The sequence below is a fragment of the Henckelia pumila genome, chromosome 2 (assembly GCF_033568475.1).
Source record: "Henckelia pumila isolate YLH828 chromosome 2, ASM3356847v2, whole genome shotgun sequence".
Lineage (NCBI taxonomy): Eukaryota > Viridiplantae > Streptophyta > Magnoliopsida > Lamiales > Gesneriaceae > Henckelia > Henckelia pumila.
In genome coordinates, this window is record NC_133121.1 from 104,066,025 (window position 1) to 104,084,796 (window position 18,772).

General features: G+C 31.6%; 3 protein-coding genes across 4 annotated transcripts; all 3 read left to right on the forward strand.

Annotated features, from left to right (window-relative positions):
* The first annotated feature begins 1,208 nt into the window (after positions 1-1,208).
* On the forward strand, positions 1,209-3,788 carry LOC140884332 (probable mitochondrial import inner membrane translocase subunit TIM21). The gene is made up of 7 exons (XM_073291058.1): positions 1,209-1,341; positions 1,407-1,495; positions 1,608-1,768; positions 2,372-2,550; positions 2,648-2,696; positions 3,211-3,330; positions 3,439-3,788. Exons 1-7 carry the CDS (start codon positions 1,304-1,306, stop codon positions 3,595-3,597), a joined length of 795 nt encoding a protein of 264 aa, XP_073147159.1. The 5' UTR covers positions 1,209-1,303; the 3' UTR covers positions 3,598-3,788.
* A 1,170-nt stretch (positions 3,789-4,958) lies between these two features.
* On the forward strand, positions 4,959-10,326 carry LOC140882447 (tRNA-aminoacylation cofactor ARC1). 2 transcript variants are annotated; one of them, XM_073288458.1, is made up of 12 exons: positions 4,959-5,200; positions 5,293-5,391; positions 5,497-5,667; positions 5,931-5,996; positions 6,633-6,698; positions 7,206-7,319; positions 7,655-7,842; positions 8,255-8,345; positions 8,455-8,523; positions 8,901-8,992; positions 9,518-9,581; positions 9,979-10,326. In XM_073288458.1, exons 1-12 carry the CDS (start codon positions 5,135-5,137, stop codon positions 10,081-10,083), a joined length of 1,191 nt encoding a protein of 396 aa, XP_073144559.1. In that variant the 5' UTR covers positions 4,959-5,134; the 3' UTR covers positions 10,084-10,326. The 2 variants fall into 2 exon arrangements, with proteins under 2 accessions (XP_073144559.1, XP_073144558.1); XM_073288457.1 differs by having other exon boundaries at positions 4,961-5,200; positions 7,652-7,842; positions 9,979-10,324.
* Positions 10,327-14,575: 4,249 nt separating this feature from the next.
* On the forward strand, positions 14,576-17,833 carry LOC140883450 (WRKY DNA-binding transcription factor 70-like). Its single transcript, XM_073289917.1, has 3 exons — positions 14,576-14,958; positions 15,938-16,039; positions 17,175-17,833. The coding sequence occupies exons 1-3, from the start codon at positions 14,639-14,641 to the stop codon at positions 17,683-17,685; spliced, it is 933 nt and encodes a 310-aa protein (XP_073146018.1). The 5' UTR covers positions 14,576-14,638; the 3' UTR covers positions 17,686-17,833.
* Positions 17,834-18,772: the final 939 nt, after the last annotated feature.

The window sequence follows — 18,772 nt, forward strand, 5'->3', positions numbered from 1 at the left end:
AGTACATAAAATACGGAAAAAAAGATCGTTAAAGGTGAATAAAGACATGAAATCTAGAAAACATATGAAGTTCTTTTTTTTATTTTATCCCAACATCAAATTATTTTTAATCGATTTTTGGAAAAATTTTTATCGAAAAAATTATATATACAACGCGGAAGAGAAAAATCCTTAAAGATTGAATGAATTCTAGAAAACATACGGAGGTTATTCTCCGGCATCAAATTATTTTATTCAATTTTATAATTTTTTTTAAAATATAAATACAGGATCAAAATTACAAAAATATAATTATAATCATCCCGCACATTAAAGAAACTAACCGTCGTAAATGTGAATCGAACATGATGGTTGAAAACCATGAATATAGGGCTATAGACTATATTATTATATTAAAAAGTAAAATTAATTTTGATACATGACCTATTGGTAAAATGTTAAATTGGTATATGAACTATTGAAAATGGTTTAATTGGTACATAATCAACTAATAAAGTCAATTTTACACTTCACCTACATTATTTTAAAGTCTAATATTTTTGTTAAATTAAAATAGATACACAATTTATTTTTAAAAATTATTTTATTAAGAAAATTATAAACATAAATTTATATTTATTTAAATTTTATATTATAAAAAGATATCGTACTCATTGTACGAAACAATGTAAATATTAATTAATATAAATATGCATATACAAACACATATATAACAATTGATAAATTATATATTCAAAAATAATATATAATAAAAGATATATTTTTTTTTGTTTATCTATGTTATAATATTATTCTTTATATTAACCAAATAAAAAATTATATATGTGTGTGTCTTTTATTTATAATCTATAAATTTTATGTTGAATATTTTTTCGTATAATGATATATAATATTTTTTTATAGTATAGTAATTAGTAAATATGAATTTATATTTATAGTTGTAATTAATATAATAATTTAAAGACAAAAATATGTATGTAGTTCAATTAATCAATTTAATAACAATATTCAATTTAAAAGCAAATTAAGTAAATGATAAAATTGACTTTTGTGTTTTATCATATACCAATTAAACTATTATCAATAGTTTATGTACTAATTTGACATTTTATCAATAGTTCATGTACCAAAATAATTTTTACTCTTATATTAAAATTTAAATAATAAATATCGGGGTCGATTACCAAATACAGAAGTTAAGCGGGTCTAAATGGAGATATTCTGCATCTGCAAACGGCAAGAACCCTAACACGTTAGGGTTTTAGCAAGGGGGTGGAAATCCTGAAGAAGAAAGCAAAGAAGAATGAAATCGACTAGGGCTCTTAAAACCGCACTTACCAGGTAACTTGATTTACCAATTCACTCGAATTTTTTCCATCATTTAATTAATACTCAGTTGCATATAGGTTGCAGGTGGCTCAGAAATCTGGCATCACGAGAAGTCACGTTATTCGAGCAGAAAATGTTTGCAAATTGAATACGGATATGGCAGCTGGTCAGTATGCTTATTCCTTTTTGTTCAAATAATGACCTGGAAATCAAGCTCTTTTTTTTTCTTGGGTTTTACCGCCGAGTGGCGAATTTGATCGTCTGATGACGTTTGGTAGGCGTCTCGGTGTTGTTTAGAGGATTTGGAAGTGGAAAATTTGCAAATGTTCGTTCGTCTTTGGGAGTTTTTGAGGTCAATGGGGTGAACATTACAATTCCTGGTTATGCCAGGTCCATGTCATCAAGAACTTCCGAGTCAACACAGAAGAGCTCGCACGAGGTTTTACTTTTAACCTATATGCGATTAAAAAACTTGATATCTTAATGTAGAAACCTTTATCTATCTCTGCATCATCGACTTGGTATATCTTAGGAGGTTAGAAACGAAATTTCAAGAATCCCCGTCAGGGATGCACCCCCTTGCCCCTACCCGGGTCTGTTCTTGATATTGCCGTATAACTGACAGCACTTGTGTTTCCTGCTTAGTTGCCCTGTTTCCCATGTGGATGAAAAATTGAAAACATCACACACTGCATTCGCTGTCTTTTTACTAATATTTGATATTGCAAGCTTATATTCCGTCAAGGCTTTATCCTTCGAGGGAAAACCATATTAAGAATACTTTCTGAAAATTAAGAGACGTGGATCTGAAGCAGAACGAGCCTGATTTTACCGGTCTTCCCTGCTTTGGATTCATATTCCAATATCAAAAACTTGCTTGTGAAGAAAATACAATAATCAATATCAATGTGTTAAAAAGATTGATACCCCCACTAAGCTTCTCTTGCTAATAACTTTTTCACTTGCTATCTTTACCATTCATTTTGAGATTACCTTGATGATCAAAGAGTTACTTTCATTCTTTATTATTTCTTCCATACAGACCAAAAAAGATGTAACCACAGTTGAGGATCCGTTCGATGCTCCAACATATAATATACCTGAGAAACCAGTGACATTTACTGAGGGAGCTTCTTATAGCGTTCTCATCCTAGCTGGGCTTGGAATTGCAGCAGCTGCAGGATATGCTGTTTTTAAGGAACTTTTATTTGAACCTAAAGAGTGAGGTTTCTTTACTAAGGAATGAACTAGTGGTATATGATGAAATTCTTGCGAGTGAAACCTTAGTTTCTAACTTCTAGATACTAATCTTTATCAGGTATAAAATTTTTGGGAAGGCACTTGAAAGAATAAAAAATGACAGTCAGGTTCGCCTATTCTTTGTTTTCCTTTTCAACTTTTACTTCCTTTTCATGTGCATTTTACTCATCTGTTGATTGATGGCTGTGAATTATCGTAAAACATGATCGGGTAAATTTTTGTGAATGAAAGCTACCGAATTAGAAATATTTGGTCATTGAACAGATTGTTCATATCTTCTAAATTTAAAGATCACTTCTTTTCCTAACCTTGATTTTTGGTCTAAGTCCAAACGATGAAGTCTGGTTCTGGATAGAAAGAAGCTCACGGGTATTTTTCTGGGAAATTATAATGTGTTTAAAAAAGTTTTAAAACAGAAAGAAACTCAGCATCATTTTGGTTCCTAGACTTGATTATTTGATTTTTAGCGACAAGGAACTCAGCATCATTTTTTAGGATCCATTTTTCTACGTCTTTGATATTGATCTCGAGTCAGTGATACTCTTCCTGATTTTATTTCTTTAATGTCTCCACTCGTTCCCCTACTCCTGCTTTTGACATTTTTTACCACCTTTGCGGCAGGTTAGAATTAGAATCGGATCCCCCATAACTGGGTATGGCCAGGAAAGCCGGAACCGAGCTGCTCGCCAACGCATCCCTAATCGAGTATGGACTGATGAAGATGGCAACGAGCATATTGAGGTAGCCCTTTCTTTTCACATCTATAGTGCTTACTAGAGTACACAACTATTTAAACTTTATGTCTGGCCGGCCTACACGATATTTACGGATCTATCTGGCAAATACTAGGTTAATTTCCACATTCGCGGTCCCCATGGAGCTGGGTTAGTTGGTGCCGAGATGTTCAAGGACCAGGTTGATAAGCAGTGGAAGTTCGTTTATTTGATCGTCGAAATCAGATCACCATCCCCAGCAAGACTCCTGCTCGAATCTTATGTTCCAGCTTGAATGAGCTAAACTGACTCTCTTGTTGTCCATGCTTGTGTCCTGTGGATTAACTGTTGAATCTTTGATAATCTTTTGCTCGGTTTTTTTCTCGACTAAGTCTCGAGTATATCAATGTGTAATGACTTTTGAGCAATGTACAGATAAAATAAATAAGTAAAATAACTATGAGCAATATAACACACTACATTTTGCCAGAAGAGACCTGCCGTATTGTGAACGTGCATATTATTTTCCTTTCTTTTTTAAATAATTACTATAACCAAATTAAAACTTAAGAGTAGTTTTTGTATAAATAGAAAATTTTAATAATATCATATGAATATCAGATGGCATAAATATCGTAATTTTTCAAAGTTACACTAAAATAACTTTTTATATTATTATTGAGTGGCTAAATGTAATATAGCTAAAATAACCGATTTAAGGATCATATTATTTTCTCTAGAAATTTTAGAATGAATAAAATGTTATATTAAACTTTTTAAATCTTAAATTCGACCACTTTTTTTAAAAAAAATTATCGTTTATTATTTTTTTAATTTTACAAAGCAAACACTTATATATTTCTAAATTTATTATTATTATTAATAAAAGAGTTCAAAGAAAACAAAATTTTACAAAATGAAGTTCTTTGAAAAAAATAAAATTTCAATTCTACGTCTTAAGTTATTATTAGAATTGAAAAATGTACACACAAGTGTGTGCAATAATCTCGGTGTTCGTAGAATTATATTGTTCATTCACTTGTTAATTTTACTATTTCTTCACCCTCCCCTTTTGTTTTTGGGAGCACAAAAATCTTATTTTTTATGTTGGTAAATCTTGTAATGAACTCAGTTACTCATTTCTAAGGGCATCCGCATTGGTACTCATTAATCCCCATTATTCCATCTTTCACCTCCTCAAAAAGCGTGGGGTCCACATGACACATACTTATTACATTAACACATTTTTATTATTAATACATATTCACGTTCATTTAATATCAACACTCATTATTTATGGGTCTCACTGTTAATTCATTATTAAATAAATTCACGGATTGTTGTTGTTTTTTATTTATTTAGTTATGATATATAACGGGATTAATATGTATGAATTTTTGGGCTGACAAATTAATAATTCATACACCCACATTGGTGCATGAATATTAATTGGTGTTATTAATCACCAAATAATGCATCAATGTAGATGCTCTAATAATATTACAAGTTTTTTTTACCGTACTTTTTTTTTTCGAACAACTGTGTGCCATATTTACTACCTACTATTCAATATTATAATTATTATTATAATCAAATTGTCATTTTCAAAGTATTTATTTGTTCTTATTCTTTCAGTTGGACTGAACATTCCAAACGAAATTGGGACCCAATCAATAAAGCCCAATGAAAAAAGTCCTAAAATCCAACTCTTTAAAAACCCTAGAGATCAAATTTCTGGTGGTTTATCGCTCAAATATCGGGGATTGGAGTTGATTTTAGTTTTAATTTTCCGAGAAGAAAAGTGATTTTGACACAATTTAAGATTTTGATCAATGGCAGCTGTGAGTGCGAAGCAAAATATTGTTTTTGCTCTCTGTAAATACCTCTCGTTGGATCCGGTAAGCTTCTTTTTCGTTTCTTTTCATTATGGACGCTAATTGACGAACTGTTTGAAAAGGGTTTGAGAGTCGGCGTTGCCTTGGTTTTGCAGAATGATTTTTCAAGTGATTTGGGGAGCGATGTGAAGAGCCTGTGCGCACGAATACTGAGTTCATCGGGAAATGGGGATGTACAAGTTAACAACAAAGAAGTAATTGCGTTTTTATGATTATTTTTATTTCTCATTGTGCTTTTAATTTAGTTGCATTAAACATATTTTGGTGCGACCGACTTAAATCTTGGTGAATGGTGGCAGCTGATGAAATGGATAGAATTTACTGAGCCGCTTTTGGAAAATTCCAGTGTGACTTTGCAAAGTCTTGGCAAGTTGAATGAAGAGTTGATCACGAAGTCTGTTCTTATGGGAGGTGGACTGAAGCTATCTGTAGCTGATATCATTGTCTTTTCAGTTGCGCATTCGTCTGTGGTGTGTGATTTCGTTTTCTATAATTAACTGTCGTGATTATGCCCATGAAAAATATATTCTTTGGTGATTTGTGCTCACACTTATGATCAAATATACTTAAGAGTCTCTATTTATTGTTTCGCGGTTTGTATCTATTGACTATGATTAGCTTTTTTGGACATTTTAGACAGATTCACGGATATTGGAAGTAAAAAGAGATTTCCTTTTTTTTTCACCCTGTTTTGTACAGTTCTAACTAATAGCGAGTTGTTTGTGAGTTTCAGAGTGATCTTTCAAGCTCTGACAAAGCCAAGCTGCCACACTTGTTGAGATGGGTTGATTATATTCAGGTATGAATCGTCAGTTGCCCGAAGATTGAGTTTTTTTTTTATTTGATTTAGTGGTGTGAAGAAACCAATCTTGATGTCCTACAAAGAAGGTAGAAAGATTTTCAAATGTTTGGTATTTTAAGTTGATCGATTGCTCAGGCTGGTGTAGTTGACCAGAATGCTTCCAATGATGATGTTCCAAAAAAGACGGTTAAGTAATTCTGGCCTTTCTTGGTCTCTGAAGAATGAAGATTACTTAATGACCTTGTTCATTGAAGTGCATAATTTTTGGGAGTTCTTTACTGAAATAATTAGATGTGTACTGCAGATAAATCAGAATAGTTCTACTTGGTTCTTTATGTTTTTAGATAGATGTAAAACATCATTAGCATTTAGTAGTTAATTGGGTACATGACACTAGTTATAAACACTTTGTGCCTAAGATGGATGAATCTAATGCCAAAATTCGGTTATATCTTTTTAATGTTTTACTTTTAAAAGAAAGATATACTAAATTATATATTTGTTATACTTTCTGTATTCTATGCAAGATTTTGTTGCGACTAGCGATTTAAGAAATGTGCATGCACTTATATGCAGCACCTTCTTGATTTGTTTTATTTGCTTCCTTGTTTATGAACTCTTCTTCTAATGCAGAACAAGGAAGATTTTGGGGAATCATTTAAAAAGATTCAACTTGAGAAAGGCCAATGCATTCCCTCAGTGAGTAACTTGCCCATATTCCGGTACTTAATTGCGGTCATTATCTGTTTCTTTCTTATGAATGATTGATTACCAACTTTGTGGCATTGATCTCTACTATTATAGTTGGAGCTTTAATATGCTAGGAGTTATGGAGACACATGAAGGCACTAGTGAAAGTTCAGAGGGTCTTTTGTCGTTTTGTGGTTTTTTCCTTCAGTGATTTAAACTACATCATTCATTGACATGAAAGAGAATGGATAGCTTCCCTTCTCATGATTCCAAATATTTTTCATGCCAAGGGTTCAACGAGAAGAGAGGATCAATTGTTCCTAAACATGTGACTTTTCCATGGGAACAGAACAAGACTACTAAATTGTTCAAACTCACGATAAATGACATTTATTTGGATTGCGAAATTGGAATATTTTTGTATGCCTTGTTTTCTTAAAGTTATTTACTATCTTGCCCCCGAGAATAAAAATAAACTGGAATTTGATGTATTAATATTTCAACAATTGATTCTAGGCGTTCAAATCTCTGAAGAAGGTTGAAGATTCCAATGCAAAGAAAATTGTTCAAGGAACAAAAGAGGCTATCAGTAAGGAAGTAGAGTTGAAAGCGAAGAAAAGTTCTGATGTAGTGAGTGCTTAACCTGTATTTTTTCTTCGTTTGAAAAGTATTGGTGGCGAATTATTTGAGCATGAAGTGTGCTTTGTTTTTTCTTCTTGTGATGAACACATACTCCTGTCAGAATGGACCTTGTTACTACAGTAAAATGCCTATGATTAGTTTCAAACAGCTTAGTTTTTAAAATAAATTTCTAACTTATGTCTATTTTAAAATGCTGCTAAATTCAATCAACATGCAGAGCCTTTTATTAACATTTTTGTGGTTGAAGTTGTCATGGCTGCGTAAGGATATATCCGAGTATTCTTACAATAATAATGTCTCCCTGTTTCTGTGAAAAAAAGAAGGAAAAGGTTGAAGCACCATCACCCAGTCAAGCTACCCCAGACAAAAGAAAACTTCCTGAAAAAGAGCTAGGCAAAGCGAAGCAACCTGAGAAGGAGGTGGAAAAGATAGACGAAGAACTTAGTGTCAGTCTACTTAAAATACAGATTGGACATATTTGCAAAGCCTGGAAACATCCTTCAGCAGATAGGTGAAGTGGCTATGCCATTGTTCTTTGCTTTAAGATGAAATCTAAGCTGATTACCTTCATGCTTCCCAAGTTTTAGAATTGCTTTATTCCAGTTCACCCAACTTATGGTTGACTAAATTTCTGGCATTCACATGGTTCAAGGCATGTAATGTTTCGGAATTTTCTTTTACAGTTATACCTGTGATCTTCTCCTATCCTAATGTGATTTATTCTGAAATATTTGAGGTCGAATTTATTTTGTTTTGATAATCATGTTTAATTTGTGATGCTATCATTAGTCGAGCACCCCCATTCATGTACTTCTGTTTTCACCCAGTTGTTCTAGAGATGAATTTATTATCTCATGTGCAAAACTCCACGAATACTTCCAGTAAAGTTGGGTTGTCTCGTCATAACTCATTTTGAAATGTAGCTTGCTTGTTGAGGAGATTGATGTTGGAGAAGCCAAATGTAGGCAAGTGGTAAGTGGCCTGGCAAAATATTTCAGTCCAGATCAGTTAACGGTACGAGTGCTCAGTGTAATTTGAAACTTGTTTTACATCCTGATCGATTTGGGATTTTGTAGGGTGCTGTTAACATCTAGTTGGTTCTTGTTTTACCTGGTATTTTCAGAACCGCCGAGTGGTGCTGATAACAAATGTAAAACCCGGGAAGTTACGAGATGTGATGTCAGAGGGACTGGTATGTTCTCACTTTTTCCCTGTTGTTGACACTACGAGCCCAACACCTCCACACACTCCAAAAAAAAAAAAAAAACCTGCACCCGCACCCCTCCTACACCCCAAACTTCACTCCCGAAAAGGCGAATACAAAACTTCCTGCTCCAGCAACTTAGTTAGCAGCATTAGGCTCGCCATGTTTTAGAGATCAACATCATATTCATTTTTATCTTCCAATTTAGTTAATCTTAACCTTCACAACTTTATTTGAAATTCATGCTAAATAATTTATTTTTCTTATGAAAGTCAGTTAGGTGATATTTGCTGCATCTAATGTCTATTCTGTATAGGAGATCAGTCATGATGAATGCCTTTCTTTTCCATTTCTTTGAATTCTAGGTGTTGTGTGCTTCTAATCAAGATCACTCCATTGTGGAGCCTCTTATAGCTCCAGACGAGGCTAAAATTGGTGAATGTGTTACATTTTCTGGGTACGTCTTTCCTACTAATTATATTTGGGCGTTTTTAATTTCTGTCGTTTGCCAACCTATGGTAATCTGCCTTGAGCAGCATATGTTAGCTCACCATTACCATGGATGTGTAGCTTTGGATGAAGTTTATCAGAGAAAAGTTCCCTTTCTTTTCATGCGTAAATGTTTTACAAATTATCCTGTGGACACTTCCAACTTTGGAGTTTGGACACATTTAATTTACTTATATCCGCTTGGGTTCTTGTTCTACTTCATGGGCCAGCCGTATTGTTCATATTGATTTTTTTTAATGGAACTTTTTCGTCTCTTGTTCGGTTTGTGGCCATATGAGCAATGTTCACTATGTTCTGTTATATTTGAATTACGTGCTACGTATGCTTATCGATCCTCTAGTCTCCCCTCTTCCCATCTTCAGTCCAGTTATAATAGAATTTACCATTTGGCCGGTGAATAAAGTACAACAGTGGTCTCATTTAAATAACTAGAGTAGATTGCTGACGTAGCCAACTTAATGTTTTCATCCAGACACGACGGAAGGCCGGAGGATGTTTTGAACCCCAAAAAGAAGCAGTTGGATAAGATAACTCCGGTACGTATTTTTCTTATTTTCTGAACTGGTTATAGCACGACCTAACTCAATTTGTTTCCCGGCCATCTTAGTATTGTAAATATACTACACTGCAGAGTAGGCATGTTTTCAGAAAGTATCCTCTTGCTAAAGTCTCTTACTTGGATTACAAATCATATGAAATACAAGCAACTCGGTGATTGTTTTTTGTCTTCCTCGATTGCTAGGAAATAAACCACACTGCGTAACATGTGTAAAAATCAATTTTAAATTGTGTTATGTTTATTATTTACAAACATTTTTTATGTTACCCTGTTTTTTTTTTTGGAAAAGAAAAAAAGAATAGTTGCATGTAAACTTATGTTCAATCATGGGCGTCATGATCATGATTTAATACGATTCGACTGTGGATATGCAGCATCTTTTCACCAATGACCAAGGCGTAGCCACATTCAAGAATATCCCTTTCATGACCTCTGCTGGACCCTGCACTTCATCCATTCCCAGTGCCACCATCAAGTGATCAATAGCCTATCGGTATATGATAGCTTCTGAATTGTTGCGACATCCCACAAAAACCCGTGGGTCCTGTGCTAATGAACGATAGATAACCATTAGGTATGTTACCTCAGGTTGGGGCTTATCCTTCCCCCAAGTGAATGCCTTGAAACTGCTCTGCTGAACATTGATGCAGATTAAATGTTTTGCAATTTTGACAGAGTAAACAAGGTATAATATTTCATTTACTTGCGGTGTCATCATTTCGCTAAATATTTTTTTTGCATAATTATTACCTTTTAAGGACCAAAATATGTTATTTCATAATTATCTCTTTGTCTCCACTATCTAACTAAAAATATCATGTTTTGCATACAAAAAAATATTACATATAAAAAACTTATGTTTCACACTTGCAAATCTTGTGCAATTTTCACTAGTTAATTAATATAAGAGCAATGTTACATGTACAATCAAATTTGTACAACAATTTTTACACCACAAAAAATTCAAAACAAAATTTTAATTTATCAAATCTCACGATACATTAAATGCAAAATCTTATGATATTATATCAAAATCTCACGAAGTAATAACAAAAATATCACAACATAATTGTTGTAAATATCATTTTACGATATATTGATTGTACCTCTAGCATTATTTTTAATATAATAGTTGAGCTCCTATAAGAAAATTTCACTATTCAATTATTAAGATAATAGTTGAGCTCCTGTAAGAAAAGACACTAAAATTTCTTCCAAAATTACCTTTATATTATATTTATATATATAAATATATAAATTCGATCATATAAATAAAATTTTAATTTATTTATACATAACAAATAATATTAAAGATATTATTTTTATACGTACACATAGCGTGCGTCGGGTGGTTCGCTACGGTATATCGCATACCGTACCGAAAATTTCGATATCGAAATTTTTGATACCGATACAGTACCGAAAATTTCGGTATGACATAAATCCATACCGATACGGTACCGAATATCGAAATTCGGTACGGTATCGGTATGATACCGTGTATACCGATTTTTTATACTAATTTTTTTTAAAAAAATATCGGTATGATACCGTGTATACCAATTTTTTTTTCGGTATACCGAAATTTTCGGTATATTCGATTTTTTTTTTCAATACACCAAAGGCGGTATGACGACATTTCAATATATTTTGTCAGCCCTAGTCGTTATGTTGATAGATGATCAATATTAACATGGGACTGTTGAACAAGAAAAAGAAAACTACACGGAATTCCAAATTGTGGTGGTTTAAAATTTTGTGGTGCTATTGATTCAATTTTCGTAATTTTTGAAGTTTACCGAAGGTAAAACTATCCGTAATTCCCCATGCTCATTTTTCATTCCTCAAAGCCAAAAATATAATTTATCAATCTATTATGTTTCAATTCAATGTAATATACTATATTTTACAATTTTAATTCAAAAGGTGACGCCAAGTATGCCCCTTTCTTACCTAATAAAATTGAATAATAAATAAACATTTGTTATATTCCTTTGTACTAATGTGACTTGCCCACCAAGCGAATTGAAAGGGATTAATAAGCTGAATATAAAAATTTTTTTGCTAAAATTGTCTTAATTTGCCGTGGTATAAGATTTTGGACTTTATCACATTAGATTTTGTCTTCTCTTTCGTCAAAAAATTTATGTTCACACCTCGTGAGGGCCAATTAAAGGGTAATAAATTATTAGAATAAAACACCACTTGATTTTGTAAGTTACATATAAAAAACAAGTTGACGATCAATTTTTCACACAAAATACTTAGTGCTGTCATATCGGATCAAAATACCGAATTTTTGGCATACCATACCGAATTTGTTTCGATATACAGACATTTTTTCGGTATATCAATTTTTTTTCGGTATCTATATGGTATCAATATAGATTTTTTTCATACCAAATTTTCAGAATTTCGCTATCGGTATCGGTATGAATTTTTTTTATACAAATATTTTTAGTATGGTATACCCAAAAACCACGTGACATACGTATAGTTTTGATATAGTAAGCATCATATAAAAATTATATATATTGTTAGGCACCGTTTGGTTTAAGGTATGGTATAAGTAATATATAAATAAATAATATAATGTAATAAAAAATAAATTAAAAATGATAGTTAAAATAGTATTGGATTTGATTGATAGATTATAGTTTTTTTGATTTGATTGATTAAATTTTATATAAAAATGTTAAATGACTATTTTGTCCTTTTAACAATAAATAAAATAAAAATATATATTATTTATAATGGGTAATATAGTAATTTGAATTCAATGATTTGATTGATGTAAGATAAATAATTAATGATTTGATTGATGTAAAATAAATAGTTAATATATGTATAAATAATATGATGAAAAGAACGTATGATGGGATGAGATGAGTTATACATATATTAGTAATATGGTGAAGAGAACGGTGTCTTAGTGTGTAATTATACCACACCGATTGGATAAAATCCTAAGAATTCTAATTCTACATATGGTCTTGGATAACACTCTCCCTTCAGCTAGCTTTTGAGACTTAGTTAGACTTAAGTCCAAATCTAAACGTGATATCAGACTTCAGGTTGTCGGACTACCCAACACAGCTAGTTGAGTCATCCGTTAATATCTTCATGCACGCGTAAGATGGTTTGTGTGTAATTGTTCCACATCAATTGTAAATGATCTTGTACAACCATCTCGTAATTATAACATATATATCAATTGGATAAAATTCTCGTGATTTCTATATATATGATCTTGAACAATCCTTCTTTCACGAAGCAATGATGCTTATAGAGTTAAAAAATCTAATTGCTTAATAAAAGATACTTATTTATGGTCTCGATTATGGGAATGGATCCCCTACTGTTTCCCTTGCCACAGTAGGGTATCTTGTGGTGTCAAAACGACACCACATCACTATTTTTTTTTAATTTTTTTATATAGAATTTGATTTTATTTTATTTGTCTTTTGTTTTCTTTTGATTACCTTTTTTTAATACAGTTTATTTTTTTTAGTTTTTTTATATTATCAATTTTTTTTATTATAATTTATCCTTTTATAATATATATTATAATAATACATCAACTAATAAAATATGTCAATATGAAAACAAAAATAAATAATTATATGTTTTAATCCAAAAATAAATAAGTTTGATAACAAAAAAATTAGAAAAACTGAAATACAAATGATAAAAAATCGAATGTTTTATATTCAAATATTCTCATTCCCTGTTGTAATTTTTTAAAAAAATAAATAGAAGTAGAAAAAAAAATAGTCAAACATGTGAAAAATGAGTAAAAATGAAATACAAATTATGTCTTCCTCCCAAACGAGAAAAAAAAAAACGATGTCCAAAAAAAAGTCCAAAAAATGAAATAAAAAATGAAAAATAAGCTAAAAAAATTTTTAAAAAGAAAATTTTGAGAGGGTATAAAAGAAAGATGAAAACTAAAAGTCCAAAAAACTAAAATTTAAATAATATATATAATTTAAAGAAGAAAATTGTGTAATAGTGCTAAAAATTATCAGTATAAAAGTATATATATACTAGTTTATTTTTATTTTTTTTTGTTTTAGTTTATATATTTTAATTTTTTTTTACGCTTTATGACTTTTTGTTTTGTTTTGTTTTGTTTTGTTTTGTTTTTATTTTTTAATACATTATAATTTTTTAATATATATATATATATATATATATATATACTATTTTCTTTTTATCTTGTCAAATTTTATTGTATAATTTTTTTGTTATAATTTATACTTTTATACTGATAATTTTTAGTACTACTGCACAATTTTCTTCTTCTATTCATTTTTAAAAAAATTATAACAGGAAATGAGAATATTTTAATATAAAAAGTTTGATTTTTTTTATCATTTGCATTTCAGTTTTTTTCTAATTTTTTGATTACCGAGCTTATTTATTTTTGAAATAAAACATATAATTATTTATTTATAATTCCATATTGACATATTTAATCCGTTGGTATATTATTATATTATATATTGTAAAAGAATAAATTTTTAAAAAAAATTGATACAAGAAAAATTGACAATATATAAAAATTAAAAAATTAAAATGTATTAAAAAAAGATTAAAAAAAAACAAAAAACAAAAAACAAATAAAGTAAAATCAAAATATATATATTAAAAAAAATGGGAAAATGGTGCTGTACCACAGCATTCCCTACTGTGGCCGGATCCACTCCCCTCGATTATACACGGTCCACGGAGACCTAAGTATATAAATTTACAGATAAATCACGTCCACAAAAAAAAAAATAATAATTGTTATTATCTTCAAAATAACGTGATTATTGCGTCATCTGATGACATAGTGTGATTACGTCACCTTCTTGGGCTCTGTCCCACCTCAAAATTTTCAAGGGTTTTCCCATAAATTTGATATTGATATATCTACCACTCTCTTCTCTTTCCGATATAATTAATATTTCCATAAATCATTATGTACCGAAAATAAAAGAGGAAACCAAACCCTCCTCTCTTAGATCTCCTTTGAGCTGAAAAAACAAAATGAGGAATTTAAAGGAAAATTTACGTGCAAAAGAGAAAAGATTGATGGAAGAGTTATTAGCAGGCAAAAATAGCGCAATCCAACTCCGAACCCTTCTGCTTAATCCTGTAGTTCAAGATCATGAAGGGTCGATCTCAAGTGTACAACTTGCCAAGAATATCTTGAGATCTTTCGATAACGGTATTTCGATCGCCACCGCCGTCTTATCAGCTCAGATCGCCACCGTTGACTGTGGCGGAGGCGACGGCGGGGGCTCGACTAGTTCCGGAGAGGGGACGAAGAAAATGGTCAAAGATAGACGGGGCTGTTACAAGAGAAAGTGAGATTAAATTACCATGTCTTGTTATGTTACTAGCTTTGCACACATTAATATGTTGATATTATAATGTGATTTTTTTTTTTATATAGTGAATTGATTAATTACTTTCACAAAAAATGATTTCACCAATCAAGAATTACCAATTTAGTAATTTAAGGAATTATTGGATTGAACAGTACTACTGCACATACTTTCTATAGATGGAGATGGATTGTCATATTCTGGCTAGCAGTACTTTAATTTCATCATGAGCTAATCAATTTTGCAATATATTTTCACTACTTGCGGTACTCTATTACTTAATTAAGTAAAAAAAAAGGAGATGCCTTTTTCCCCCCTTTTTCTTTTTTCTGTTTTGATAACATTTTTAGTAGATTTTGGTCTAATTCCATTAGCAAGCGCAGAAATTATTGCTTGATTGGAGATTAGTTTTAAATTTAAACACTTTTGCTGTCACAATCCGCTTTTATATATATGTGTGGTATTTTCTTGTATGTATCAATTAGTAAAACATTGCATATTGTTAATTCATTTACTGTGGTCATGATCAAAACTTGGAATAGTGTACAGATAATTCAGAAGAAAAATCAACCAATATATATATATATTTTCATTTTCAGTCGTGTACAAAATGATTATATTTACTCATTCGAGGATACGGCTGTCCCTATTTGTTCAAAGTATATATGATCTACATGTAGATAGTGTTTGTGAAAACTTTTAGGAAGCATTTCTCAGCTTTTTTTCACAAAAATCAAAGCTTTTTTTCACAAAAATTCAAAGCTTAGAAGTGTTTGATAGAAGCTCTCCCAAACACTACCTTAACCAATTAAGAGATTCAGATCCATCGGATGTAATTAGTATAGAGATCGATACCGTAAATGTCCTTAATCATTATAATTTTATTAGAATTTTGATATGTTGTTGAAATTATTGCATTTTTGTTGTTGTTTTGAACACATGTATTATGGGTTTGTAGAAGGACCTCGGATTCATGGATGAAAGAGTCTCATACGGTAGAAGATGGATGTGCATGGAGAAAATATGGTCAAAAACATATCTTGCACTCCAAATATCCAAGGTAAATTAATTAAGTATTATGACATGTCTTATAATATTAATTAGGATTTGGGCCCCATGATGGTTTTAAAGGTGAATTAATCATCGCAAATTACATGTTTTTTTTTCAAAAAAAACAAAAAAAATGGATGTATATGTTGGATGTGAGAGCTATGAAACTCTCGCAAGAAAGATTATTTTTATTAAAAAATTTATTGAGTAATAGATCAGCTGTCAATAGTAAGTTTCCTTGATGATAAAAACTTGTGAGTTTAAAGAAGCTAATGAGCTTATGATGTTTCACTTTCAGCTTTTAGACCTAGAAAATAGAAAATTTGTGATTTTGAATAATTATATGCAAAATTTAAATTATGTCATGCACTACAAATATTGTAATGAGCTTTTGACGTTTCACTTTCAAATTCTACGTACTGCATATGGTGTAATGGGATGGGTGGCTTTCAAATTGAGCTCTTTAATTTTGAAATTCATGGATTTTAAATTCTACAAACTTTTGACTTGTTTATTAACCAATCTAATGAATTTCAGTATGTTCATTTCACATTCTTCCCTCAAATTCTTTTATGCAACTTCAACGATTCTTGCAAAGGTCAAGCTAGAAAACAAGGAATAATTGGTGTGATCCACTAAAATATATATATACGACTTCAAATTTTTCCTTCCATTCTCATGATCCCCATACACATGGATGAAACTTGTAATGTAACTTTGAGAATGTTTGGGGTGCTATCATGCATGGGTTATGACAAGTGTTGTATCGTCCGACTCATATTTCTTAACAATACTATAACATCCTCCATATGTAATATTTCATTGTCAATAAGGTTGAGGTTGCGGTTGGATGAAAGAATTTCATATATATGGATCGATTTCAAATGTATTTTTATTAGCTTAGAGAAATAATGTAGTAAACTTCAAATTTACTAGTCTTTACATGTTTATAATAGTATTTCATGTTATATAGATTTCAAGTTCACCCAATAATGGCGTCACTTGAAAATTTTGTGGATTTAAGATTTGATTTATTGTTTCATTGTTATAAAGCTATAATCGAAATCTATGCATGGATTTCAAATCCATCTCCTTTCCTGATAACCATTGGATTGAATTTGTATGTGTTTATGATATATAAACAGATGCTACTATAGATGCACACACAAGTCGTCTCAAGGCTGCAAAGCTAAAAAACAAGTCCAAAAAATCAAGGAGGATCCGCTGTACCAGATCACATACTTCAGTCATCACACTTGCACAGACACACAGATGATGCTTCCACATCACATCGTCGAACCGGACCCGATTGAATCCAATCTACTCAGTTTTCAAGGAAGTATTTACAACCATTCCCCAAAACCTGACATTGTTTCTTTGTTGAAACAAGAATTCGAGGCCGTAGACACAAAAAGTGTTGGTTTCCCTTGTGCAAAATCATCTCTAAACACAAACTCGTGGCACGGAATTATCGGGTCGGGGTCCAGTGCTGGATGTAAACAGGTCTTGTCTCCAACAATACCTGCCGTCCCCGGTGATGATGATCTAGAGGAAGAGGCTTCGGGTTTATATTCGTGTGCATCGATGAATAGTTTCCATGGACTACTTGATATGGAAGTGGATCAGCTTGGTGACATAGACTTTGAAGAATGGTAAAATGCGAACTTTTTCTCATGTTTAATGTTGTCTTGTTTATGTATTGAGTGCATGTTTATTACCCGTAATTAATAGCAATAAGGAATGTGAATCGTGGATGCAATGTACAAGAGAACAGAATTGTGTAAATTAAAGAAGTTCTTTACTTTCTTGAATGAAATTAAGATTACAGAAGAAAAATCAAAGTAAAAGTGATTATACATGTGGCATAATGCGCTAACCACCTATATTTAAACTACCTATTAACTAAGTTAATAGATTAATTAAAGTGTAAAACTCCCGGCCCCTTCAATGTGGAGGGTAAAGGTCTTTAATGGCCATCTTGGATAATAATGGATGTAATGAGCTGGATTGTAATGGCTTAGTAAATGTGTCTGCCAGTTGAAGATAAGCTTAATCGACCCATTGTTTGAGTTTCTCACAAAGGAAACGACAATCTATCTCAATGTGTTTGGTTTGTTCGTGGAATGTCGGGTTAGTTGCAAGATGAATGGCAGCTTGATTGTCACAAAAGTGCAAAGCTGTGACCATGAAATGTGATTGAGAAAATTGAATTTATAAGTTGCTGTGACCATACAAGCTCACTAGTTGTGCATCATGACTGCCATCGCATCCTGTATTCGGAACGAGATCAGATCGTAATCTGCTTCTCAGCTTTCCATACCGAGAAAGATTGGGATTGTTTAAAACCAATTAAGCGTGAGGAGAACTTGGAATACCATTGCCGAGACGCCTGTTTGACGCGATATTCATATGTTGTGTAATAATTTGTGATGAATGTTATTATATCCTTATTCGAGCACCTGGATTCATGTACTTGTGTCTTTCACGCAGTTGGTTCCTTCCTTCTCCAGCAATGAATGTCATTTAGGTGACATTTGGTGCATCTAATTAATGTCTCTTCTGTATAGGAGATCAGTCATATATGATGAATGTCTTTCTTTATGGGCCATCCGCGTATTGTTCATATATATATTGATTTTTTTTTTATGTTCACACAATTTTCAACATGTAATTAAAAGATTCAGTTTGTGGCCATGTGAGCAATGATCACCATAGATATATATGTTCTGTTGTTATAGAATTT